The sequence below is a fragment of the Cheilinus undulatus genome, linkage group 13, assembly GCF_018320785.1.
Source record: "Cheilinus undulatus linkage group 13, ASM1832078v1, whole genome shotgun sequence".
NCBI lineage: Eukaryota > Metazoa > Chordata > Actinopteri > Labriformes > Labridae > Cheilinus > Cheilinus undulatus.
In genome coordinates, this window is record NC_054877.1 from 43,732,382 (window position 1) to 43,759,474 (window position 27,093).

A 27,093-nucleotide genomic window follows, 5' to 3' on the forward strand; every position below is an offset into this window, starting at 1 on the left:
ACTTCGTGTGAATGTTTTATCAAAGCACCGCCCACTGACAACAGGAAGTGACACAAATGAGCCATTAGTTTAGTCCCCCTGTGCTGAAACTGAAGTTCTCAGTATCTAGTGAACACAGACATGTTCCATTGAAGGACACCTCAACGCTGATGGCAAGCATTTTGATATCTTGCAAGTTTCACAGGAAGTTGGTGCAACTCTCAAATGAAACATCTGATTGGCTTCAAATATCATAAGAAGCCAGTAACACCTCTAACATAAAATATCACATCTTCTCTAAAATGTATATGATAAAAATATCGGCCCTGGTCTAATCACTTCTACATCTTAACATCTTGCTCATAATGCCACCTAGTGTTAACAGCCAGTACTGTCTCAAACACAAAGTGCAATATGATCAGTATTTTTTATTTAATGACAGTCCAGGGAGGATTTATGTGGTTATGCTGCAGCACACGGCACAGGTTGCTTACAGCGGGCTGCCAACACCAAACAGTTCCTACTCACCCATGGTTGGGACACACCCCATCATGCACCGAGGCAAGAAGGCCCTCCAGTGCTGCTAGTAGACCTAGTTAGTTTTGAGATGCCAACAATGACCCTCTTTTTACTTACACATCTATCATGCAGCTCAGGTCCTGTGCTGCCTGGATGAAATGGTGTTTATAAGAGACAGGAGACATAAAGAAATTACTTTACAGCTTTCCTCACTATTGAGTGCCCTGCACTTGTTGCCATGCTTGAACACAGATGAACCAGAGATGACTTCTTCAAGCATGCAAGAGGCTGGTAATTTAGGGTTAAGTGTAATTGAATCCAGACCTGGATCCTTAATGTGTAACCAGCCTAAGAATCTGTCTTTTCAGTGGCCACGTTCAGATTTTCAGCACCTTGGACAGCTCCCAACTCCTCAGTAAGTAACTTTTCTGTCCTTTTCTGCCCTCACGTTCATTTCAAACATACTACAAGTTATTTTTTACTGCAGAATTAAACATTTTCCTTCAACTCCACAGGTCATTTAATCATTATCCAGCTAAACAAATGCAGCACGGCAGCGAATGTGGCTTTAATACAAGTGCCAAATTAACTTGCAGACTTAATGTGATGAGTTAAATAAAGAGACAGCAGAACAAATAAGACTATATGATAAGAGGATTTGCTGGAGATGAGGCAAGAGCCCCTATGGCAGTGCTGGTCTTTTATAAAGGCTTACAATTAACAGAATAAGCAGCAAATGTTCATTTTAAACTGCACGACCCTAGCTGTTATAATTAATACAATCAGTCCTCCAAATATTATAATAACACTTTTAAATGCTTACGTAAAGAACTGTTTACATTGCTGCTCCTGCTAACACTACATATTTTCATCCTTATTTTGGCTCTGCAGACTTAAGTCTAGCTGTCCTTGTTGTGTTTCTCTTTTTGTTTGTCCCTACCTGTCTCTCCATTTCCCCACTTTTATCCCACTTTCCTTCTCCAGTACAGTCTCATCAGGTGGCTGTTTAACATGAGTCTAGTTGGTTTCAAGATTTACGTCTGTCAAAGGCAGGTTTTCCTCCCTACTACTTTGTTAACAGGTGTTTCACCACATATGCTGGTAACACACCAGCGGTGTGTTACCAGTGTGTGGTGGCTCTCAGCTGGTCTAGTCTCAGGAACTGAATTTAGAGCCAGCTCATCTTCAAAAAACAATCACTAAAAGTACATAAATGTGAAGCTCAGACATGAGCTGGAGTGTCTTACCTTCCCAACATACTGCGGCTCAGAGCCCATGTACTCCTCCAGGACGAAGAACTGGTTCCACACCCATCCTCTTTTAATCCTCTGGACCCTCGACCTCCCGTGCCCTCTGAGCCGCATCCTGCCTTCCGATGATGTCACTTCACCTAAAAACGCTCTCACCTTATGACCTCTGGGTCCGCGGGCAGACACCCCTCCAGCTCTGGCTCTGCTCTGGAGCTGAACCTGCAGGGGAACTTGGGAGCTGTAGTCCAACAGGAAGCAGGAGCCCACCAGAAACAGAGCGACATATTCTCTTGTGATCATCAGGGGATATCGCTGGGAAAATAGCAGGTAGTGTAAAGTTCAGAGAGCTGGCTGAGTCCAGGGTGGGAACAGACATGCATCCAAAGCAGGATTCAACCTGCAGGTGAGCATCGGACAAAAGGGATTAAAATCCAAGATGATCCGAGGTGATGAGGGGAAGATCTGTTAGAGGACGGGTCTCACTGAAAACCATTGTGCTGGACAATGGAGTCATTGGACATGATAGTGTCGACTGTCTCAGGGCTTGTGTTTCCAGTGGTGTGTTCAGTAAATGTCAAGTTTGATTCCAAATCAACCAGCTCGTCTTCGTCACCTGTGAGCAGCTCATACGCCTGCAGGGGAGGGAAGAGAAAAAAGAGAAATGTTGGCATCACTGAGACAACAGTTTTCTTTATTTTGATCAGCTTATCAATGCTTTAAATCAATAAAACAGCAATCAGGATTAATTCCTGGCTTTTTGTTCAATTAAAGCTAAAATATGTTGAAACATTTTATCAAAACTTAATTTTTTTGTCTGTTACATGTTTAACCACAGCACTACCACTGTTGCTATGAAAATGATGAGCAATATCTTAGAGCAGTGGTTTCATACCTTTTTAATGCCATATAGCTTTCTTTAATAAGTAGTCCTCTTCAAACTGAATTACTTTTTTATTGGTAATGTTAAAAATGTGCATGGGAACGCTGTAGTAAATGATTAAGAAGGAAATGTTGAGTTCATAGCTAGGCCACTATGTGCACACATATAAAGATGCCAGAAAATAAAGCAGGAGAAACTGAGACATCTTTGATAAAGAAGAACTGAATAATTGTGAAAAGAGATAATAAATGGGTGTAAAATTGGCAAAAAGGGCTGGTGTGGCAAAATTGGTCACAAAGTGGCCCAACAATGGCATAGATGGGCAAAAAGGTTTAACCAAAAAAACTGGTTAAAAGTGATTTAAAACGTTAGGAAAAATTCTGCAAACTGTGGCACCACAATGGCAAAAATTATCAAAAAAGGGTATAAATTGATTTTAAAAGTGTTGGCAAAACTGGCCAAAAAGGGGCAAATGATGGCAAAAATGGATAAAAAATGATTTTTTTAAAGTGGAAAAACTGGGCGAAAACTGGCCAAATAATGGCAAAATGGACAAAAAGTGGCAAAAAATGGTTTTAAAGTGATAAAAAAGAAAAAAAAAATGAGGAAAAAAATTGATACAAAAAAGTTGGCAAAACAAGGCAAAAAGTGGCAAAATGGTGGCAAAAAAAATGGATTAAAACTGATTGTTTAAAAAAGTGGCAAATCGGGCAAAAAGTTGCTACACAATGGAAAAAATTGACAAAAATAGGTCTGCAGTGACTAAAATGTGGAAACACTGGGAAAAAAGTTGCAAAAATATTGAAAACATAAGTCATGAAAGTGATTTTTGAAAAATTGGCAAAAAGTAGCCAAACAATGGCAAAAAAGTGCCAAAAATTTTGTTAAATTCTTCAAGCAAAAAATTTCAAAATTGGGCATAACGTGGTAAAAAGAAGTGGCAAAAATGGGTTAAAAGTTAATTTTTTTTTAAGTGGCAAAAATGGGCAAAAAGTGGTAAAAATAGGCTGAAAAAAATTGGTTTAAAGTGATAAAAAAACATGGTCTTACTGGGCAAAAAGTAGCAAAAAAATGCCAAAATGATTTATATAAAAGTGTTAAATATGGGTTAAAAGTGACTAATCAAAAAGTGGCAAAAATGGGTTGAAAGTGATGAAAAAGGTGGTGAAACTGATCAAAAAGCAGCAGATTGGGTGGAAAGTGGCAGATAAGGTGAAGTTTTACGAGCCCGTTCAACAACCACAGAGCGATGTTTTCACAGGTTATCTAACATAAGACGTAGATTAATAACTAGTTACAGATGAGAATGAACTGTTCTTCGTATTCACAAAACTTCTGCATTCATTTAGTTTCTCTTCCATCGCGGATGGATCAGGCTGATGTGAGCCTACAGGTTCTGCTTTGTGTACTTAAAATCATCCAGATAAACATCAGGAAACTTGATTTGTGGCCAGATACCAATATCCATAGACTAGGAAACAGTTTGGATCTCCATCGAGTCCAAATATTTCCCATTTAGGCAGATATTGGTCCATTTTTCTCCCGTTTTCTCCCGCTTCTCACAGCAGACTTCCATCTTTGAAGCCCAGAAGCAAGCAGCTGAGTCGAGCGCTGACGCGACGTCAGTGCAGCCCCTATTGTTGTGTGTGTAGCTCCATCTTTTCGGTACGGTTAGGTAAGATTGGCACCCCTACGGAAGGGTGCTGAAAAGTGGGACAGTACGGGTCGGTTTTTTGGGACCCTTTCTCTATGGAAACGCAAGAAAAAAAGCGTGTCGTACCGCACTGAACTGAGCCGGACTGCTCGGTGGAAACGACCTAATAGTGTCTTCTGGACCGTCTTAGAGTGACTGGGTTTTCAGAGCATGCCATTGGGTGTCTTACTGGCAGAATGCAGGCTGATCAGTTAGAGGGTGTTACATCAGAGGTACCTGTAATCCACAAGGGGGTACCTCAAGGTTCAGTTTTGGGACCACTTTTATTTACCATTTATATCAACTGCCTAGAATATCCCAAACGCCTGTTTCAATTTTACGCTGATGACAGTTTTCTATTTTTGCACCCATGAATACAAAACCTTTTTCAGATCTTCAGCTTGCTTTTGATTTAGTCCATGACCAGCTTTGTATGCTGCAACTTTTTTTTTTTTTAATGCAGATAAAACTTGATAATGTGTCATGTGAAATAGCCTTCTTCACTACAGTCATCACCATCACTTCAGACCAAAAACCATCTCCATCAGATTAGAAAAAAGGCTTTTGCATACGAGCTTGGCAGCCATTCTGGATTAATCAGACAGCTGATGAATGTAGCTGCACATGCAGACGTTAAAAAGGCGATGTCTGCTTAAATCATCAGCACCGACCCCTCTTGAGCACCACTGTATCCCAGAACATTGATCTCCAAACACAGCAGCATCACTGCAATCATTCATAGTTTCAAAATATTAAGCTTTTTTCATTTAAACCACTAAACCCGCTACAGTCCTTCTCCTAGACCTCCCACCCCTCTTCCGCTGCCCTGTTACTTACATGGCCTACAACCACCAGGCGGTGGTTCTAGTTGTCAGTGGGCTCTGGTGGCTTTAGTGGACAGATGAAACATCTGTCTGTGGTTAAGAAAAGGTTTTTTTCTTTTTCCTGGTGATTCTAAAAGAGCGTCCAATCTTCACACATCAGAGCTCTGAATTATCCGCTGTGGTGACCATCATGTGCCACTCTGCCTCTGCTCAGCCAGATTAACTGCTGCTGCTGCAGGCTGTAGTTGTGCCTCAGATGGAAACAAGTGAATCTCCTCTCAGCTGTGACATTTCTGCTCCTGTTGGCCCACTTCTATTGTTCTGCTCTCACTGGAGTTAGGGTGCAGATTGATGCACCAGCACAGTTTAACTTAATTAAAAAAAAAAAAAAAGGTAGAAAATCACATAAATGAAAGTCAGTCAGCAGGGGAGAGTTCCTCGAACAATAACACAAAGTTTTCTGAATAATCCCGGTTCTCTTTAGGTCAGGAGCCATGTTTCTGTGCTCTGCTGGCCTTTTCACCATCACATGACCAGGCTGGCATGGATCAGTGCTTCCTGAAACAAGAGATGGTAGAAATGCCTCTGAGGAGAGGCTTTAGTGTGCGGTAGAGAGTGTGTGTTAGTGTGTGAGTGTGGATATGATCTCTAGAGAGGCTTTAGTCCAGTCAGGCACATAAACTCACTCAGTATTAAAATAATTCAGAGAGGAGGATGTGAGTGGAGCTGCTTCTGAGCTGGTTGCTGAACTTTGAGATCTCAGAGTTAAACTGTGGGCATGTTCTTCAGCTGGACTCTAAACGGTTCACATCAGTATTATTGTTTTTTAATCTATGCATGACTTGATCTGACAGGCTTTTAGGAACTGTGGGCACAGAAAATATGTTGTTTTATCCTGTTTAGTGTGTCATACTGAACGACAACGATAATCAACAACACAGGAAGTCTCCCTGCAAAAACTATGATTTAATCGTTCTTAGTTGTGTACACTAAAGTCATGATTGTGAGCAAATCAGATGGTGGAGAAAAAGTAGAAAATTAAAATCAGTCTAAAGCAGTTGCTCTTGAGCTCTTGACTCTTTATGTCATAATATTATATTGTTATTATTATCAGTATAATATGAAATATTATCCCCCATAAAACCTTTAAAAGGAAACTTTGACCTCAGAAATAAATTGCAAGTCACATGAATCAGTTTGTTTCCCTCATTTCTGGTAGGCTTTAATTGTCAGCCTTTATTTTTGTCTGTATATTTCTACTGCCCTACTTTGCAATCTTTTTACCACTTTTAATCCTGTCTTGCTGCTTTTAGCCCATTTTGCCTCTTCTTTTGCCATTTTTCACCTGTTGCCACTTTAATGCTGTTTTTTGCTATTTGCAGTTTTTCCCTTTTTCTACCATTTTCCCCGTTTATGCTGCTCTTTGCCATTTTTTCCATTTTCCCCCATTTCTGCCACTTTTGGCTGCTTTTCCTAAAATTATCCTAACTTTTGCTGTTTCTGCCCATTTAAGTGACTTTTAATTTAATTTTTGCTATGTTATTGCCACTTTTTGGCCCTAATCGCCACCTATAACATTTTTTTTGTAACTTCCCACTCATTTTGCCACTTTCCGCCCTTTTTGCCACCTTCTCTCTTCATTTTTGCCTCTTTTCACCCAGTTTTTGCCATTATAAGCCTATTTTGCCCTGACTCACTGATTTTTGCCACTTTTTTGTTGCTTTTTGACCATTTTTGCCACAATTTTTCCAAAATTTCTTACCTTTTTACTATTTTTTTGCCCATTTAAGTGATTTTTAACTTACTTTTTGATGTTTTTGCCACTTTTGCCACCAGGAACTGTTTTTCTCACTTCCCTCCCATTTTTGCCACTTTTTACCCAATTTCAACTATTTTCAAGCCTATTTTGCCCATATTCACCCATTTTTGCCACTTTTCTGTTGCTTTTTGACCATTTTTGCCACCTGTAACTCATTTTTTGTCACTTCCCACCCATTCCTGCCACTTTCTGCTCTTTTTGCCACCTTTTCTCTTAATTTTAGCCCAGTTTTTTTTTCCCAATTTAAGCTTATTTTGCCCCTTTTCACCCATTTTGCCACTTCTTGTTGCTTTTTGACCATTTTTGCCACCACTAACTAATTATTTTGTCACTTCCCACCCATTCTTGCCCCTTCTGCTCTTTTTGCCACCTTTTCTCTCCATTCTTGCCAATTTTTACCCAGTTGTTGCCATTTTAAGCCTATTTTGCCGCTTTTTTGTTGCTTTTTGACCACTTTTGCCATCTATAACTCATGTTTATTGCCACTTTTACCAATTTCACCACTTAGATTTTGGCTTTTGCAAATGTATTTTTCAACACTTTCTCTCTTTGGTTCAGTAGCATTGAGTAGCAGCAGTCTAAAGTCAGCTGGTTGGTTGTGATGATTGGTCCTGTACCACAGATGTATGGCTCTGAGATCTTCTGGCGTAGTGACCACCAGAACAGACAAAAAGGTTGTATCCCTCATCATAAGTCGTCTATGTTTTTGGTCCATTCCTCTATACTCTATTTTTTGAACAGTTTTCAGGGTCTCTGTGAGCTCAGCTCTGACTTTGTGCTGCTCCAGACTTAAATATATTTTATGATCTTATTGATTTTTGTGCCCTGTGGTCTTAAAGCTGAAAAACTCTGAGACACTAAGTTTCATCTCCTCTAAAGGTTAACACTCTTCAAAATCCCAAAACAGATATGGGGAGCTGGAAACTTTTCAGAGTTTCTTTTCAAACCCTGCAAGACGGATAAAGACCAAAAACACAGATTATCAGAGTTCCTCTCTCCTCTTGTTAGTCTCCTGCAGCCCTGAGACAAATGTCATGTTAGTCACTGAGCATGGGACATAAATAAAACTTTTTAAAATGCTTTTGTGATATCAGAACATTGCTACTGTGCTGTTTCTGTCCGATCAGAGAGTTGGACAGCTCCAAGTACATATGCATGGTTTTATCATGATGAAATGTTTCATGCATACACATGTCACAATAGGATCGTTTTATTTGGCGTCCTTGTAAACAGCGCATTTGGAACTCCCACTTACAGATACTTTAGTGCTGCTGCTATGAGTCTTTTTAGGAAAATACCCCACACTAAATCCCAGTTATAAAAACACCAGAATAGCCCTTTAACTCCCATCTTCTCATTGGTTGGGCTATTGTTTAAGAAGACCACGTTATCATTTGCGGTGACCTTCATGCCTTACATATGCTCAGACCTCTTGACCACCTTAAAGAGTTTGATGAAGACTCTGCAGCCTGATTGGACGGATTGTTTCCTGAGACACACTGATGGAGCGTGACTGGTGGCGAGATACCGCGTGAACTTTTTAGGGTGAAAACATTCAGCCAAACAGACAGGTGCCTCCTGTAATATTTCATGCACCATTGGACGCTAACTAGCTAATTAGGGACATGTCAATCACGAATCAAAGGTGTCACCAAGAAAAGAGCAAAGCTGACTTCTATTTTTAGAAACCCTCCCTCATAATGAGTGTTTGGCCGAGGAAATATTGATGGAGTCATTATGAGAGCGGCAGGAAGTCGTAAACAGCTGATGATGACATTTACAGGTTCTAATGATATTTTCACCACCAAAAATTCACACATAAAGAGAAAACTTCCTGTTAATATTCATGTGATGAAACTTTGATTTATAGGAGCTGACAGGTGTAAGGGGCTGTTACGGTAAACAGTAGGCTGCTTAGATAGTGGACGCATTTCGGGTTGATTCTGCTTAGTTCTGGTTCACGGAATGCTCCTTTAATTAATGCAGACATAATCAAAGGTCATGTACTGAGTAACCACATATGATGATGATACACTTTACTTAAGGGGACGTTAAAAAAGGTGAATAAATTTCAGGTAATAATGAATCAATCTGACCTGAGAGCATTACCTCTCTGACTGCACAGTGTCAACTGTGAAGTTTGGTGGAGGAGGGATGATGGTATCAAGTTGTTTTTCAGGGTTTGGCCCCTTATCTCCAGTGAAGGCCAACCTTAATGCTGGGAATTTTTTTTCAAAATGTTCCTGAATTTTCATGGAATTTTAGGGATTTTGTTTGGATATTTGGGGATATTTGGGAGAAGTATTCCATGGAATTTAGGAGGAAATTAGGGGGATGTTGATGAGAAATTTTAATTCATGTTTGCTGCTTTAAAATTTGGGGAAATTTGCCAAACATTTTTCAGGAATTTTCAAGAATTTTTTAAACTTATTTTTTATGTTTATCTTTAGGCTTTTTCCAGAGATATTTACCAAAACATTTTGGGAATTTGACTTGAAACTCAGATAGGGAAATTACTTCAAATCTTCCTGAATTTCCATGGGAATTTTAAGGACTTTGTTTGGAAGGGGATTTATTTGGTGAATTGTCCATTACCTTTAGGGGGAATTTATTGGTAAAATTTTGGGGAATTTGATTAGAAATTTTAAGTGATTTTTGCTTTGAAATTGAGGATAGTTTGCTACAATTTTTGAAGGAATTCTCATGGAATTTTTGAATTTCCTGTTAACTTTAGGCTTTTTTTCCAGAAGAAAAAATACTGAAAATTTGGGGAATATTTCAGGACATTTTGGGGTATATTTGAAGGGATTTGGGGAATTATACAGAAAATTCTGGTAATGTCTTCAAAAAAATTGAGAATTTAGAGAGATTATTATTTTTTGGAACTCCGATCATTTTAAAGGGACCTCCAGAACTTTTAGTGGAAATTTTAAAGGCCTTACTGATTGAACAACCCCCTTCCAACTGGCCAGACACATTTGAAATGTTCAAATATATATATATATATATATATATATATATATATACACAATATATTTTTTGTGCGTGTGTTGTACAGTCAGTTAAGCCTGTTGTCCACAAATGCAGACATTATATTTAGGTCAAAATTTCTTCCTGCTCAAAAACAGGGCTTATCAGGTCCTACTGGTCCTAAATAAGTAAGAAAAACTAATACTGCATTGCAAACAAAAGCCGGGTCTCAGGAGGATATCACATTAAAGAGCACTGTAGTCACAAGGCAGTCTTTAAAAACAACTACAGTTTAGATAAACGGGTATTTTGTGCCTACACTGATTATAAAAATGTTAATACTTAGTTTAACTGGCTCATAATTCTGGTGGATCTGAGTTTAACCCATTAAGCTTTGATACTTCATAAATACCTGTAAAATGAGTTGTTGTGAGTCACAAATAAATCCCATATAACCTGTGATATATTAAATAAAGTTATATACATTTTTTAGAATTTCAAAACTCTCATGCACTGTGACCTCACAAACCCTCTTACACATGACATTAGTATAAGTGTCCATACAGGAGTACATAACTCTGTTGGTGTTGTGCTAGCAGAGATATCTAGGACCAGTTCCACTCTGGTGATCCTTAAAGAGCCCGACAGCGTCACAGCGAGTCAGGCTCAGCGGGCGCCACACCACGCCACAGCAGCAATTTATAACTTTTTAACAAACCGCAGGACAGAGGATCGAGCTCCAAGTGTGTGCGTTAGTGAAATATAGTAGTGACTAAACAGAATCTGGAGATTCACTCTGATCCCTGCTGCATATTTCATCCTGCTCTATATTTAGTTTCTGCACATGCATCAGCAAACAAAGCTACTGTACATTCCTATAAATCACATTAAGAACAACAACAACTACAAGCACTGTGTAGACAAAAACACTACAGAGATCACTTTTAAGGAATGAACCAAAAAAAAAAGAAAGCCGTGACCAAAGTGAAGTTCCTGAAAGGTCTTAATGACTCTCGGGTGAATACTCTGCCCTGCAGCGCTCATCAAACCCACGCTCCATGAAGGAGACATCCCACGGCACGAGCATGCTCCTTGAACAGATAAAGTCCAGCTCCTTAGAGGAAGTCTGGAGAACTGACTTTAAAATGAGGTTCTAACCATACTGGCTGGGATGGCCCAAATGGGGCAGTGACTAATGTAAGGGTGGCCTAAAGTATACGCACAGAGAAGAGGGAATAGCTTTTGTTAAACCCTTTTCTGGTTTTACTTGCTATTAATAAATACTTTGGAACAATCTATGCGGCAACCGTTGAACCTTATTCTAGAATCTTTCAGCTGAGGACTTTTGACAGAATGACTTAGGGCTGCCCACAGATTTGACCCCTGATAACCTGAGAAACTTGGCCCTCCCCAGTTGTGATTTATTGATGATATCAGTGAATGTATGGTGGATCTATGCTCGATGTGTCCGGACCAACAGTTACTTAATTTTAGAGCTACAAGTGTGTGAGGCTATTATTGGGTTCCTATAGTGAAATTAATCATTTATCCAGCATCTTAACATGTTGTCCCTTTCACCCCATGTTGAAGCTTTACACTCAATTTTTGCCAATTTTAACCAATTTTTTCCATTTTTATCCACTCTTTTGTATGTCTTTAACCCCTTAATAAAATATATTTGCCAAGTTTTGCCACTTTTAACCCATTTTTGCAACCTAAACCATCTCATGTTTTTAGCCTTTAAACCTATTTTTGCCATTCTTAACCCCTTTTCACCACTCTTAACCAGTTTTTCACCTTTGTCCCATTTCTGCCTCTTTTAACCAATTTTGCAACATTTTTTGCTTTTCTTTTGCACCCATGTCTCAATTTTATTTGTATTTTTTTCTTTTTTTTAAACCCATTTTTGCCACTTTTATCCAATTTTCACCACTTTTGACCCCTTTTCACCAATGTTTTTTTTTTTTTTTTTTTTTTTGGCCTCTCTTTAACCCCTTTAAAACATACTTTTGGGCCAGGTTTTGCCTCCTTGAACCTATTTTTGCAACATATAGGGCTATCTCTTTTTTTTTTTTGCCTCTTTGAGCCTTTTATCCAATTTTCACCACTTTTTAACCACTTTTCACCACTGTTTTCCCCAATTTTCACTTTTGTCCCATTTCTGCATCTTTTAACCAAATTTTGCAACATTTTTTGACTTTTCTTTTGCACCCATGTCCGAATTTTATATATAATTTTTTTGCCTTTTTCAACCCATTTTCGCCACTTTTGACCCCCTTCCACCAATGTTTCTGCACGTTTTTGCCCCTTCCACCCATTTTTCCACTTTTATCCCAGTTTTACCTTTTTTTTTTTAGCCCGTTAAAAACATATTTTATATATTCATATCCAGTAACATATATAACATATTAAAACATATTTTGCAGATATTTGGCGCATTTGAGCCTTTCAACCTATTTTTGACACTTTTTTTTTTTACATGTACATTAAAGTTGTCTCAGTTTCTTTTACTTTATTTTCTGATATCCTGCTGTTTGTGCACTTTATGGCCGAGCCTTCCAATAACAGCTAATTATCTTTTCAGTGAAGGGTTTTTCATACATTTTAAAATGGTATATTATACTACAGCATAAATAGATGAGATTTATTAGTGGTTATTATTCAGGTATAAAAAATAATACATTGATATCACAACTTTACAATGGATCATGATTTAGCTGACCTCCATGGGCCCTCAGTTTGGCTGGGCCCCAGAAAGCTCACCCCTTTATCACCCCTTTATTGGCAGCATGGCTGCTATGGAGTCATTTTTTTCTGCACAACGCAAGAGTGAATTTTAACCAGTTTTAAAGCCAAACCAATTGAATTTGGTTTCAAATTTTAAAAATATATTTGGAGCAGAGAATGCCTGCAGAAAGAGGGACCTTTGCAGAAGCAAGCAGAAGTTACCCGAGGGAGCAGAGGAACTCTTAGTGAGCTACCACAGATTTGAGCACAGAAAAAGAAAATCTAAGCACTCGAGGAAGTTTAGAGTACAAAGGCAGGTTTTCATGGAAGGTTTGAAGAAAAAGCTGAGCCTAAAATCAATAAGTAGTGCTCTCAAAATATTGAAATGCACCCTTCAGTTCTGCAACAGTAAAGACTTCATATACTTCTGTGTTTGCAGATCTGAGGTGATGCTGCAGCAGCGCTGGTGTTTGCTCGCTGTGCATCTTTATGATGCTCTTAAGAAAGTTAAACATTTCATATTTAACTTACTTATTACATCATATGAAGCTCTTTCTTTGCTTTAATCATAGACAATTCATAATAAATGGGTTAAAGAGAAGGTCTTTTTTGGACTGATGTTCTGTGATATTCTAATATTTTCAAATAGTGGATTTTAGATTTATGTGAGCTGTAAGCCGTAATCATCAAGATTAAAAAAGTCTTGACATATTTCACTTTGTATGAGATTAATCTAGAATAGATGAAAATTTCTCTTCTTGAAATAAATCACAGTAAAAAGCTTTTTTTCTTGACATTTTAATGTTTGAGATGTGTTCTGTTTCTCCTATTGACCCAAGCAAGCTGCTCTCTAAACTCCAACTGTTGCAGCTTGTTGTCTCCACACTGGTAGAATATATCACAGGGAAGATAAACACAGTACTGTTGCAATTCCAGTTTGTGCTTTTCAAAGTAAAAGCCCCTATTTGTATTTATGGGAGAAGCTAACCTTGTTTGTACAGCACGCTTTTGTTCTGAAACTCTCCTGGCTCTGTACTGTAATGAACTGAGTCACTTGGGGGGGTGATTTATTCAGGTAAACTAATGAAGAAAGACAAAGCTGTGACAGCAGGGAGACACAGCCAACACGCAGCACACACACCTGGTATGAAATCCGTGACGGTGCATGCCAGAGCTGCAGCTGCATGCAGCAAAACATGCAGGCAGCAGCTATGCAGAATTATGATTTAATTCTGATCTAATCTGACAACCTCAGAAGAGACCGCGCCCCCGAATGAAGCATAAAATACCACATCAAATATCAAGCAAGTTGCTAGGTTTAATGAAAGCTCATCTAATGAAAGTTTTTGCAAATTAAATATTGACTCAGAGCCAAAACAGACACTTCTTCCATCTGAGCTGAGCAAAGTGACCTGGATCACTGAAAGGAGCAAGAATGTCTGCACAGTGTTTTTATTTTCCTGCCTTTTTTCTTTTATATCAGCCACAATAATGTCATATTAGCTTGAATAGTGCCTATAGTAGTTATTTATTACAGCTTACTCTGCTAATACTGCCAGCTCAGCTTGTTTTAAGACTTGTTGATCACCGTAGCCTCCTGTACATCAGTCATTTAGCAGATTATAGATTTAACAGCTCCCCTCCACCCTCCACATGATCCCGAAGATTAACTTTTCAGGGATTCACAGTAACACAATGGTTTAGAGAGAGCATGAATAAACAGAGAGATTCTGCAGCTTTCTCCCTTTATGTAACGCTGTAATTGACATGCACACAAACCTATTTAAACCTTTACAAAGTGAACACATGCATGTCAGCTCTGTGTGGATGTGTTAGTATTTTCATGAATGCATGCATGCTTTAAGGATCCTCAGAGTGCTGCGCGGCAGGATTTAGGTTAGAGGGTTACTCCAGGAGAGGCTGCATGAGGAGCTTCACACCCACTTTTTTAGTCGACTGGTAAATAAACAAACTTGATAACACAATAAAGGGATCAGACGGATAACACGATAAAAGGATCAGTCTGCCAGCACCCAGGAAGCATACGGAGCGTTTATTACTCCGACTGCAGACGGGATGAATGACTCTGAGTTAAGGTTAGAGCTAAAAGCAGGTTAGGCAGAGCAGTGCCAAGATAGACTCTCAGGAAAATCTACAGCAGGGGTGTCAGACTCAGTCAGAGGGGGGGGCCGAATTCTCAATTTGGGTCTAACCTGACGACCTAACTGGGCTTTAATTTCCTATAAACTGTCAACCTCATCTTCACCGGTAACAAATTATAGGGAAAGAAAAAACTGTAACATTGATAATAAAGGATTTTGAGATTTTACAAAAAAACTAGATCAAAATTGTAATTTCAGCTGAAATTGCGTGGGGATGCTAAGAGCTGAATTTTGGAAGAACTGGTGACAAAAGCCAAAAGCACAAAAATAGCTGAAAATAGCATAAAATAGCACAAAATGGTGCAAAAGTAGCTGAAAATTGCATTAAATAGCTCAAAAGGGATTAAAAAATAGCTGAAAGCAGCCTTCAAATAGCTGAAAATAGCCTAAAATAGCTGAAAGCAGCCTTCAAATAGCTGAAAATAGCCTAAAATAGCTGAAAGTAGCCTTCAAATAGCTGAAAATAGCCTAAAAATAGCTGAAAGTGGCCTTAAAATGGCTGAAAATAGCATATAAAAAGCTGGTTTTGGCCTAAAAGTAGCTGAAAATGCATTCAATGGCTGAAAAAGCATAGAAATAGCTGAAAATAGCATCAAAATAGCTATATTTTAAACATTATAAAAGTTAGAAATGAGAAAAGTCATAGCAGTCGAGTGACAAAGAAATTGATTTTTTTTTAAAGTTTAAACATTGTCGATACGACAAAGTATGAAGGAGGCGCGAAAGAATAATAATAAACAAAATGGCTGACGCGAATATCAATAGTGTGGATGCTCAGCATCCCCACTAATTAAAAGTTAAAATCATGATGTTTGACAGTTAAAGTACTGAAAAAAAATCATGAGATTAAAGGTCAAAAGATGAGATAAAATTCAAAACTATGAGTTTAAAAGGTCAAAAGGTGAGATGAAAAAATGTAAAAGGTCAATATTTGGGATTAACAGTTATATTTAGGAGTTGAAAATGTCAAGATATGAGAAAAAAAAATTAAATCAAGAGTTTAGCAGGTAAAAATATAAGGTGAAATTCAAAATAATCAGTTTTCAATGTCAAAATATGAGACAGAATTTAATAAACTGAGTTTTAAAGGTCCAAAGATGAGCTAAAAATTTAAGATTTTGAATATAAAAGGTTTAAATTTGCGATTAAAATTCAAAGTTAGGTGTTAAAAATGTCAAAACGTAAGATAAAAATCAATTTTATGAGTTTAAAACAAAAATTTGAATTAAAATTTTTAAATGAGAATCTAAACGGTCAAAATATGAGATAAAAGTCAAAATTATGATTTGCAAAGGTCAACATATGAGGTAAACTCTCAAACCATAACTTTAAGTCATAGCTGTGATATGCAAATTAGAAAATACAAAATTAAAACTCAAATTTCCTTTCCCACATTCCTGACTTTATATCAAAATATTCTAACTCTTTAATATTTCTGATTCTTATGAATTGACAAGGATATTTTCAATCATCAAGGTTAAGTTTACATTGTTTTACTAGAGGAAATCTGCAGACCTCATACTGGGGGCCAGTTACAGTAGAATAAAAATATGATATGATCTGGTGGGCCAGGTATAACTGTGCCACTGGCCAGATTTGGGCCTTACGTTTGACACCTATGAACAGAAACAGACACATACATGAGGATTTTGAACTCCGATCTTTTTGCTTTGCATGAATAGTTATTCTTATCAAAACAAACACTCTGCCCCTCTGCTCCTCTCTACACCAGTGTCTGTGAGAGCAACGGACGGGATCCAACTAGGGCCGGCTGATATGACCCCAAATTTTTATCATTCTCTCTTTTTTGTGGAAAAAGTTTAATATTGCAGTTTTAAATGCATGTTGAAGCCTCCTTCTGTCCCTCAGTCAGGCCTGTGAAACTAAATTCTGTTCATGAGAGCGGAGAAAAATGTTTTTGTCTTCTAACTGAATCTTTATGATTTTGTTTCTCTGCTGTTGAGAGTCAGGCCCACCTACAGAAATATCCCGGCCCCCCTAAGACCCAGTAAGGGCCCTCCCTTACTGGGTCTGGCTCTGCCCTGCAGTGCGCTAGACTAAGCGTCCTCTGTACTAAATGGTTAGTCCATCAGCTTTGCAAGGTTATGAGCTTCATGGCTCAGCTTAAAGGGGGTATATCATGCAAAAATCACTTTTTCAGGCTTTTCTGAGAAAAATACGTGCCCCTGGCCTGTCCACAATCCCCTCAAGTACCAGAAAAAAATCCATTCCCTTCCCTCAATCTTTCTCGACCTTTCAGAAAACGTGTGCTAAAACAAGCTGTTCTCAGATTTTCCCCTCCTGATGTCATAAGGGGGACATCAGGGAGTTAGCCCCGCCCCCAGGCTCAGTTGGCCCCCTCTGCTTGAAAGAAAGTTCCACCCTCCTCTGCTGATCCTCCTCTCAGCTGCCAGCTGAGAGGAGGATCAGCAGAGCCACATCCATTTCCAGGAGGGGCGGAGTCAGACAGCTCAGTAACATTTAAAGCCACAGGCACGGAAACAGCTCGTTCTGAGCAGGGCTGAATTAGAGGGGTTTCTGGACTCACAAAAATCCAATACTGGAGTGTTTTTTCAGCAACAGACTTCACAGGCATGTTTTGGGGACCTCTGAGACTGATACAAACTTGTCTTAAATAGGTAAAATATGTCCCCTTTAAAATCAAACAGCCACTATAGAGACAGAAATATGTTGAAAATTGTAAATCCATGTTTTTTTCTATGTTACAAACGTCCATCAACCACTTCCTGATAGAGTGGTCTCTTGACTAATCAGACGCTGTGTTTAACACCAGAAGAAGTCCTCATTGGAGTGTTTGTCCCAGTCACTCAGCCAATGATTAATGTGTTAAAAAGTCGCAAAGCTTTGTAACTTGACTTGCAATCTTTGAAAAGCTTCCTTGAAATCAAGCATTTAGGCGCCAAAAATAATCCAGACAAGACTCATGATCCTGTTATGAAACACCTGCAGTCAGTAGAGTGTGTTAGACGCAACTGTGGCTTTATCTTCAGCTTAGTGCTCCAAATAATACATATCAAGAAGAGGATCAGGATACAAGTCAGTGAGTGTGACAATCCACAGCTAAATAAGGAAATGTTTCATATTCAGACATGCCCCCTGTATTCATGGTTCTTATATTACCTCTAATAGATGCCATCAGATCATCAGTAATGTCAGAATCAGCTTTAGTTCAAGTGAATCCTGCAGAGAGAGAGAGAATCAGCAAAATGGAGATGGACCTGTTTCCCAACTCTGCTCCATACTTTCAGGGATAAAATCTGTTACATCACCAAAGATCCCAGGAGGATTTATGCTTTTTTTAGAAATACAGAAAATTTCAGTTTCTTGTAAAGTTTCTCTCCATAGTTCTCTGCAAAAAAATGCAACCAAAACATTCAGCGGTAAAGGAGAGTGAATGTGATCATCAGCCTTCCACTAATTTATGCTTTATACCAATCTTTGTTATGATTGCTTTACTTTTTTAAATGCAGCACAGTGAAATGAAATGGTTGGTCCCAAGATTCAGGTTAAAGGCCAAGTTCTCTGAGTTCTGTATTTTAATCTTGCGACATATTCATGGTAACTGACAGAGCCAGTTTAACATACCCAGTCTTTTCCTGAGTAAGCTGGCTGGACCTCAAGTTTTATTATCAGCTACCAAGAAGCTGGTTATAAAGATTACTCATCAAGGCTGGCAACACACTGCACCAGCAGTTTTCAAAGCATGTAAGTCTGTAATTTTGGAGCAAAATGGAGAGATTTTTTGTAACAGAGAAAATGAGATATACTGGAGTGAGCAGACAAAAAAGGGAGTACCACCATGACAATTCTGGTTTGGGATTTTCCTGATTTGGTCCTGAAGTTGCTTCGAGGCCTGATGTGTAATTTGCAAAGAGGTGCTAGTTAATAACAGCATGAGACTGGGTAAATTCTTTAATCATATTAAGACAAAGCATCCACATTTTGGTGAGCCAGCTACTGGAGGTTTTGGACAGGAAGCTAAAGGAACTGCAGCTGAGACGTTTAACAGAGTGCATACAGTACTGGCCGGCCTACCAAAATGACTCCAAGAGTGCATCGATGACTCATTCAGGAGGTCCCAAAAGATCCCAGAACATCTAAAGACCTGCAGGCCTCACTTTACTCAGTTAAGGTCAGAGTTCATGATTCCAGAGTGAGAAAGAATGGGCAAAAATGGCTTCCATGGGGGAATTCTAAGGCCAGAACTACTGCTGGCCAAAAAGAACACAAAGGCTCGTCTCACATTTGACACATTGACATTTGAAAAAAAAAAAAGAAAGAAAAAGGAACCAAAAATGGCAAAGAAGGCGATAGAAATATACAGACAAAAAAAGGTGATAATGAAGTTTGACAATTAAAGCCTGCTGTAGAAATGTGGGAAACAAACTGATTAATTTGAGGTTTATAAATAAGCTTTAGCTTCAGCATACACCCTTTCAGTTACCTTGGAAATTCAGAAATTTCACTTTGAGCTTGTAATTTGTTTTACTTATTGCATATGAACCGAAATAAATTTCCTCCATTCATTCACTGATTCATGTGACTTGGCATGGATAATTTCTGATGTCAAAGTTTCCCTTTTTAAAGGTTTTCATGGGGAGTCATATTTCCAGTTAAGAGATAAAAGAGCCACAAATCATCACAAAAGAGCCACGAGTTACCACTGCTTTAAACTATGACTGAAAATGTTCCTGGACTAACATGTATCCATTGGTGAACCCGGGCTAAAGGTTGCACACCAGATGTAATTTTTCATGCAAATAATTTGCACTTTTTTTTTTTTTTTTTTTTTTTTTGAGCCTGTAGTGAGTCATCTTCCACAGCCGCAAGGTAATTTCAATGAGCGATATTCACCTCAGAATAATTTGCATTTTCATGCAATTTATTTGTGTCATCCTTAATGTGTAAACGTTTTTAAAAACTCTGATAGAATGAAACAAGGTTAAAATGTTAGTGCTGGAGGCAGAGGTTATGTAGACAGCATTCAAGGTATTTTTGTATTTTCTTCATTGTAAATACATATTGATAGTCCATTTATATGGATGTTTTCACTTACTTATATATATTTATATATAAAAGCAAATAAAATTGGTCAAAAGAGAATACACATTGTGAATTTAAGACTAAAATGTAAGGAGTTTTACTTGACTAAAACTAGACTAAACTGTTTTTTTGTTGTTGTTGTTGTTTTTTTTTTTTTTTTTTTTTGACTAAACCTGACAGAAACTTTTAAGAGTGAATATGATTGAAATTTTAAAAAGAAAAACAATCTTATGATGTTCTTCAACTCCTAGTCCCTAAACCAGGAGTTCTCACCCTTGGGGTTGGGACCCCGTCGGGGGTAGTGAAACACTGAGAGGGGGTCTCCAGATCCCTTAACTAGGAATACTTTTTTAATTGACACTGTTGCCACTTTACACCAATGTTGCTGGATTTCAACCCGTTGTCATCACTTTCTAACTTAAACACATATTTGCAGCTTAAAACCCATTTTTAGTCAGTTTTAAACCCTTTTCTCCACTTTTTTTCTGCCTGTTTTTGCCACTTCTAAATCAAATCTTGCCACTCTTCGCCTATTGTTGGCTCTGTTGACCCATTATTGCTACTATTAACCCCTCTTTACCACTTTTTACACCACATTTCACAATTTAATATGCCCATTTTTGCTAGTTTAACCCATTTTTGACTATTTCTGCCTCAGCTATCCCTTTGTTGCCAGTTTTGATCAACTTTTCATCCTACTTCCACCTATTTTTGCTACTTTAACACTTTTTACTTTTACTTTGTCACTTTTTGAATCCCCTTTTACCACTTAATATGTCATTTCTTGCCACTTTTATGGAATTTTTGGCACTTCTAACACATTTCTGCTACTTTTAAACTCCTATTTCACCAACCTTTCTGCATTATTTGCCATTATTAACCCATTTTAGCTTTTTTATGTATTTTAATTCTGTTTTAAACAAAAGGATCAACATTTTTAAGAGGGCTACTTACTGTTTAAATATTTGATTCTTTGATAAGAGTGGTTATGATTCAGGTTAAATATAAAATACCACAGAATGTGAGCGTGGCTGTTTTCATGCTGGCTGGACAGAATGCAGGCTGCGTGACAGACTGGCTGAACACAAATCTGCCAATGTGTCTGCCAAGGGTTCAAAACCCCTACCCTATGGCCCAGCTCCACAAAACAGCTGGTCACACCAATCAGACACTCTCAAAGTCATTTTGGGGGTGGGTAAACTCAAACGCCTCTTACAATGACAACTTTTGGATTCACACACTGGGGGCTACCTCCTTCCTATCTTTATCCTCAGGGAGACACTGACATGGACTAACCAAAGTGTGCTGGCACAGACAATAAAGCATGAGATTAATTGGATTAAAAAATGCACTCATTATTGACCTTAATTACTCTGATTAATGCTGACAGGCCTAATCATTATTGAACTGAGTCAGAAATCAGAATGAACTGGGAGCTTGTGAAGCATTCAAATTGAATTCAAATCAATTCAGGCTATCACTAGTAACACCCAGCTTTAATCAGCCTTATTACTGTGGGTTTTTGTTGGTATTATCACTGGGTAACCTCTAGGTGATTGCAGAATTATACGGCTGCTGGGAGTAGTACTAATCATCATTTATGCTGTGGATCAAGAATTCGGTCATGTTGTGAAATACGACGACTGTTTGGGGTCAAATAAAACCTGCCAAAGATAAACACATTCCTTTTTTATTCATTCAGCTAAAGTCCTCAATGCACTGAACGTATAGGGCAGAATCCTGATCCTGATCCGTGTTTTGTGCACATCTTCCCCTTGCTCTTTCATCCCAGTGTCCTGTCTTGCCTCAGCAGTCCTATCAAAATAGCAAAATAAATCTCAATTTAAAAATAATCTTTAAAATAAAAGCAACAAAATAAGAAGTAAAAGCCAGGCATTCAAAATGAGTCCTTCTGAGGTCATTCAGGAAAAATAGCAGCACATGTCTTATTCTTAATTTAAAAAAAAAAAAAAGTGAACTAATCCTTTAACATAGTCTGACATGGCACTAGCAGAGCAGGCCTGTGTTGGGTGCACGTTTGTTCTGCCCTCTGGTTAAACTTGTAGCCGATCATGTTCTCTCTCCATGCTAACCTTGCACACATGCTCAAACTTGTATATTAAATTTTCATACATTACACTCATAACATGATGTGCCATTAATATTTAATAACCACAATAAAGCAGCTGCACAGAAGGAGATAGAGCGTAGCCTGCAGAGGGACCGACGGGGGGGGAGAGAGGGGAGACAGCGGAGAGGAAACAGGTGCAGATCCCAGAACCCAGAAGTCATCAATCTTCCACTGAGGTGGAACAAGGCGAGCTGCCCCAGTTGGAGCCACACAGAAACTCTCCAGGCTGCCAATGCAACGCTCTCATTCATTTCCATACATCAGTGGAAGCCCTCCACCAGAGCAGGAGCAATTTGACAAGAAATATAGATGGATTTTTAAATTCTATTTACTTATTCATGGTCCTCTTTTTTCACAGCCATTCAGCTGTATCCGGCCTTTAGTCTACACTGCTGGGCTGGAAGTTCAACACCTTTAAAGGACAATGTGTCCTCATGGAGTTTGGCTTTACTGCATCCTGTTGCTTTAAGTCTTTAAAGGATGCCTTCCCAGCTTGAATTAATAAAATACATTTATGACTGTTGCACTAATCTGTCAGAAACCTCTAGAATGAAACAAAAGCTGTCAAGGCAGTGTAAATGTACAGTATCAGAAAGTGACATCAAAGGTGTGGGGAATCATGGGAATTTGGACCATGGGGGTCTTGGGCAAAGATGTCAGAGAATAACAGTGTTCCATCACTAAGCAGCACAAAACATGAGTGAGGTACAGCAACAGAACAGCAGCTTTTAGCAGCAGTTCATACTTTATATGGCACGGCAACTGATGCAGATTTCACTGCAACTATAAACACGTATTGGTCATTGGTGACGAAACACATCATGCTACAACTAGAGTTGTTCGAATTTCAATACTGGTACCGGAAATACGTCCAATACTGCTTAAAATGCAGGTATTGTATCAGCCAGTAAACGAGTGTATGCACAGATCCAATACTGTTTGATTTAGCATTATATTTTGCTTCCTTTAGCCATGCTAACTGTTAGCGCTATAAACCAAAAAACAATTGACCTATGGCTAAGTCCCGCCCTCAAACGCAATGAGCCAGTCACAGTGCATATAGCCACTCCATACAATCGGACATTGGCTGCCTGGACATCCATTGAAATGCATGGGAGAAAGTCAGTTTTCGTCTGGTTTTATGAGATTTTTTGAGATTTTAAGTTTAAAAATGGTCAAACGGTGTTCATGGGGTACATGCGACTCCAACACAAGGTATCCTGAGAGGCTGGGCGACAGAGTGTATTTTTACCCTTTCCTAAGCCACATCTAAACCAATATAATAATGGCTATAATAGTGCGGTAGACCACAACATCAACTCAACGTGGATAAAATTAACAACATCTGTTCTAAGGTGAGCCAACATCATATTTGAGGCAACATATTGTGACTTTGCTGGAAAGAAATACAAAGTTATCTTTAGCCTCTCTAATGTTAGCTAAAGTTAGCCTAACGTTAGCTCCTAGCTGCGTTGTTCGTTGTGTCACGTTGTTTGTTGGGAGTTCATTGGCATTTTTTGTTGTAGTTTTCATTCTTTGGTGATCGTACATCATTGCTGTTGTCCAAAAGGCTCTAGTTAAACTAACTTTAACTTCTGGAGCTTAGCTTCATTAACTTATCTGTAATAGCTGAGATAACAATTGTTGGCAAACGTTGTGCTGAATGATTCAATGTAAATACTGTAGAACCAAACTAATGGAGAGACACTCTTGGTAAAGATGGTAAAAAGGCCGTTATATTTTTCTCATATTCTGAGCCAAAAACCTTAACTTCAGTGGCACTTTGATGTTGATCCTCTATCTTGTGGTCTGAGATTGTGATGGCAATGAGATGCGGTTTATAACGTTTCCACTGGGACCTGTAAATTTTGGCTTGTAACTGAAGCTTTTTATCGACTTTCTCGACAATAAAATGATTAATATATCCCTCCAATGCGTAGTTTAGACCCTTTTGGTGACTTCTAGATGATATGTGATCTTTCTGTCTCCAAAAAATCATCACTGGCCTCCTGTGAAATGTCTCCTACTGTGACAACTGCAATAGCGTCTGTCAGTGAATGTTCATTGTTTGTCCGAGTGAGTGGAGGGGGCGTGGCTTAGCCATAGCTCAATTCTTCTTCGCTGCCGGAAAGCACTGCATGCACAAGCTAGCGTTTTTAGCAGCGAAGACCTGCACTGCAGCAGCAAAGTAAAGTGACTACTGCAGTTTTTCTTTGAATTTGATCATTAAAATGCCTTCCAGACCGGTGCTGTCGTACACGACAAGAAGTGACACAGTTTATCAAAAGTTAAATAACTTTTAAACCATAAATCATTATCTCTTGCTTGTTTTCCTCTTGAAGCTAGCCGTTGTGCTTTCCCACTGACACTATCCATGCCTTTGAATCCCTTGCAGCAGCATTTTCAGTGAGCCTGGAACTAGTGTGACTTTTTGGGACTTTATGATTAAATCCAAGAAGCCCAATATTGAACAGTTTTATCTAATTTAAATCAATTATGACCATTTATTACAGCGAGCTTGAATGCTACCTGTCATGTTGTTTACCCTAAGTGAGGGTCTGTCTGAGATAAAGAGAACCTGTAATGCAGCCCCCTGTATTATTGTTATTTTAATATTTAGCAGTAAAACTCAAAAATCAGCAGAAAAAACAGCCTTAGAGTCACAGAGATGCTGTATGTTATGATGCTGTTTGTTGAGCCATGTTCTGAGTCAAATAGGTCTAAAATAATTTACTATTCTGCACAGTCAGTCCAGAAAGGTCACACCCATATTGGATCTGAGCTCCCAATCAGTATTGGGAAGGAAAAAATAGTATCAGAGAAGTAAATACTAAGATTGAGAAAAAAAGGAGGTGATTTGCTCAGGAGTGTGGCATGGACAGGACAATAGTGCTAAACTTTGCATCCAGGACCAAGCCACTGTGTATAGTTCATCTCTTGAATTGAAGTCACATCTTAGCTGAACGCTGCATCCCTGGTCTTTTTATTCATCACATAGAGATGTTTTAGATGAGACATCTTTTCTGCAGAGCGCAACAGTTTCTCAGTCATGTTCATCTCAGCGTTTACAGTCTCAACAGGCTGAGGCAGCATGCAGCGTCTCTACTCAGACTCTATTTAACTGCAACAAATCCAGGCTGAAGTAAATTAGAAAGTAGAAACTTAGGACCAGCTGTGGACAAGCTGTCAGTCAATGACTGGGCACACAATAGCTCACACCTTCATGTTATTAAAAGTGACCCATTAACCTGAACGACTCACGTTCCCGTTGACTACTGGATGAAACTCAAGTTGGCACAAGAGCATCATGCAAACTCCAAGAAGTGAAAGGCTCAAGCCAGAAAGAGGATTGGAGAGCAGAAAGTTACTGTTGCTGTGAGGTGACATGCAAACTACGGTATAACTGCACCACCTCCACGCACAACAGAAGATTAGAAATGTCACTAAATATAAAGAAAAACAGCAAATATAGAATTTCTTATTCCCATGAGAAGAATCTACAAAAGAAATAAAGTGCTAACAATTTTCATTCATTTCAAATTCTAATAAAGCTCCTAAATATTCAGTGGATTGTTACGTTGAGTGAAGTGGTGTTAAAAGAAACAAAACTCTGCTGCTGTTAGCGACTAAACGAAAACCTGACAACCACCCAGTGTCTATAAATGTCTTTATACTAGTTTAAGTTAGAAAAGTTGTTACTTAAAATATGGTATTTAAAGGATCTTATTCTACTAGGCCTGGGTTTTGGTCCAATCTGTGACCTCTTTTCTCTAGATCAGGGGTGTCAAACTCAACCACAGCAGGGGCCAGATTCTGAATTTAGGTCTAACCTGAGAGTCTAACAGGGTCAACACTAACCATAAACTGTCATCCAAATCTGATATGGTCTTGTGGGTCGGGTATAACTGCGGGCCGTATTTGACACCCCTGCTCCAGATCATATCCCTCTCTCTGTTCCTGATATCCTGTTCTGCACCGACACTGACTTTACAGCCACAGCCTAGTTTGAAACTTCAATATCTTCAGAGGTCCACCTCTAACAACAACTAGACTCGGAGTATTTACCTTCATATTTTTACCATCACATTTCTTATATGCCCAAAAGTTCAAAAATACTGTATGGTAAATAAGACATGAGAAAGAGCCCTCTGGGGTGCCCTCTCTGTGGACACAATGTGATAAAGAACCCTACTGTGTACCCAAGAGGACAAAATGTGTGTAAGTGTTCTTAAGAGAGCCCTTCCAATGCACAAACCTTGGTGGAGTTCCCTCTTAGGTGTCCTTCCTGTGGATAAAGCAGGAAAAAGTAGCCATAACAGTGCAATTAAAGTGGAAAACCTGGATTGGGCACCCACTCTGTGAGGAAACCTGATAAAGAGCCCTCTTGGGTGCTCATTTAGTGGACAAAACTGGGTTAGGTGCCCTCTAGGTTCCCTTTCAAGTGGACAAAACATGAAAAAGTGCCCTTGACCGTGCCCCATGTGGACAAAGTGAGTGCTCCAAGGATGTCCTTACTGAAGAAAAACTATGTATGAGTGCTCATCCTGTTGGTAAAATGTGATAAAGGGCCCTTTCAGTGGACAAAACATGGCAAGGTGCCCTCTTAGGTCTCCTTCCCAAGCCATTTGGGTCAAAATTAGGTTGAATGCACAATTGGATGACCTTCAAGTGGACAAACTGGATTTAATGCCCTCCAGAATGTATTTTCATTTGGCAAAATTTAGTTGTGATCCGTTTAGATTGCCCTGTCGGTGGGAATAAAGGTAGCAAAGTGCCCTCTAGGGTGCCCCTCAAGTCAGGACAAACATTGTGAAGTTCCCACTAGGGCTCAAATTTAGTAGAGAAATTGATAAAGTGTCCCCTGACCGAACTCCTCAAAATTGTACATGCCACAACTGATTCAGTAGTGGGTCACTGTCTAAACTGAGGATGACTAAGACTCAGCTCAGCTCTGTTTTTGTAGAATAAATGGTCGAATAGTTCAGAATTCCTTATCTGTGTTCTCACAGAGGTGTGGTAGGTTTGATCACATATTTAAAGATGCTCAATCTTAACCAGGGTTTCTAACTATTTCA

General features: G+C 38.8%; 1 protein-coding gene across 1 annotated transcript in view; it reads right to left on the reverse strand.

The window, feature by feature from the left end:
• Window positions 1–27,093, reverse strand: part of LOC121520147 (cadherin-12-like) — a 109,797-nt gene that overhangs the window by 75,733 nt on the left and 6,971 nt on the right. The window contains exon 2 of the mRNA XM_041803464.1: window positions 1,746–2,380. Within this exon, the coding sequence (XP_041659398.1) occupies window positions 1,746–2,048 (303 nt within the window). The 5' untranslated portion in view covers window positions 2,049–2,380. The remainder of the gene's footprint in view (window positions 1–1,745; window positions 2,381–27,093) is intronic.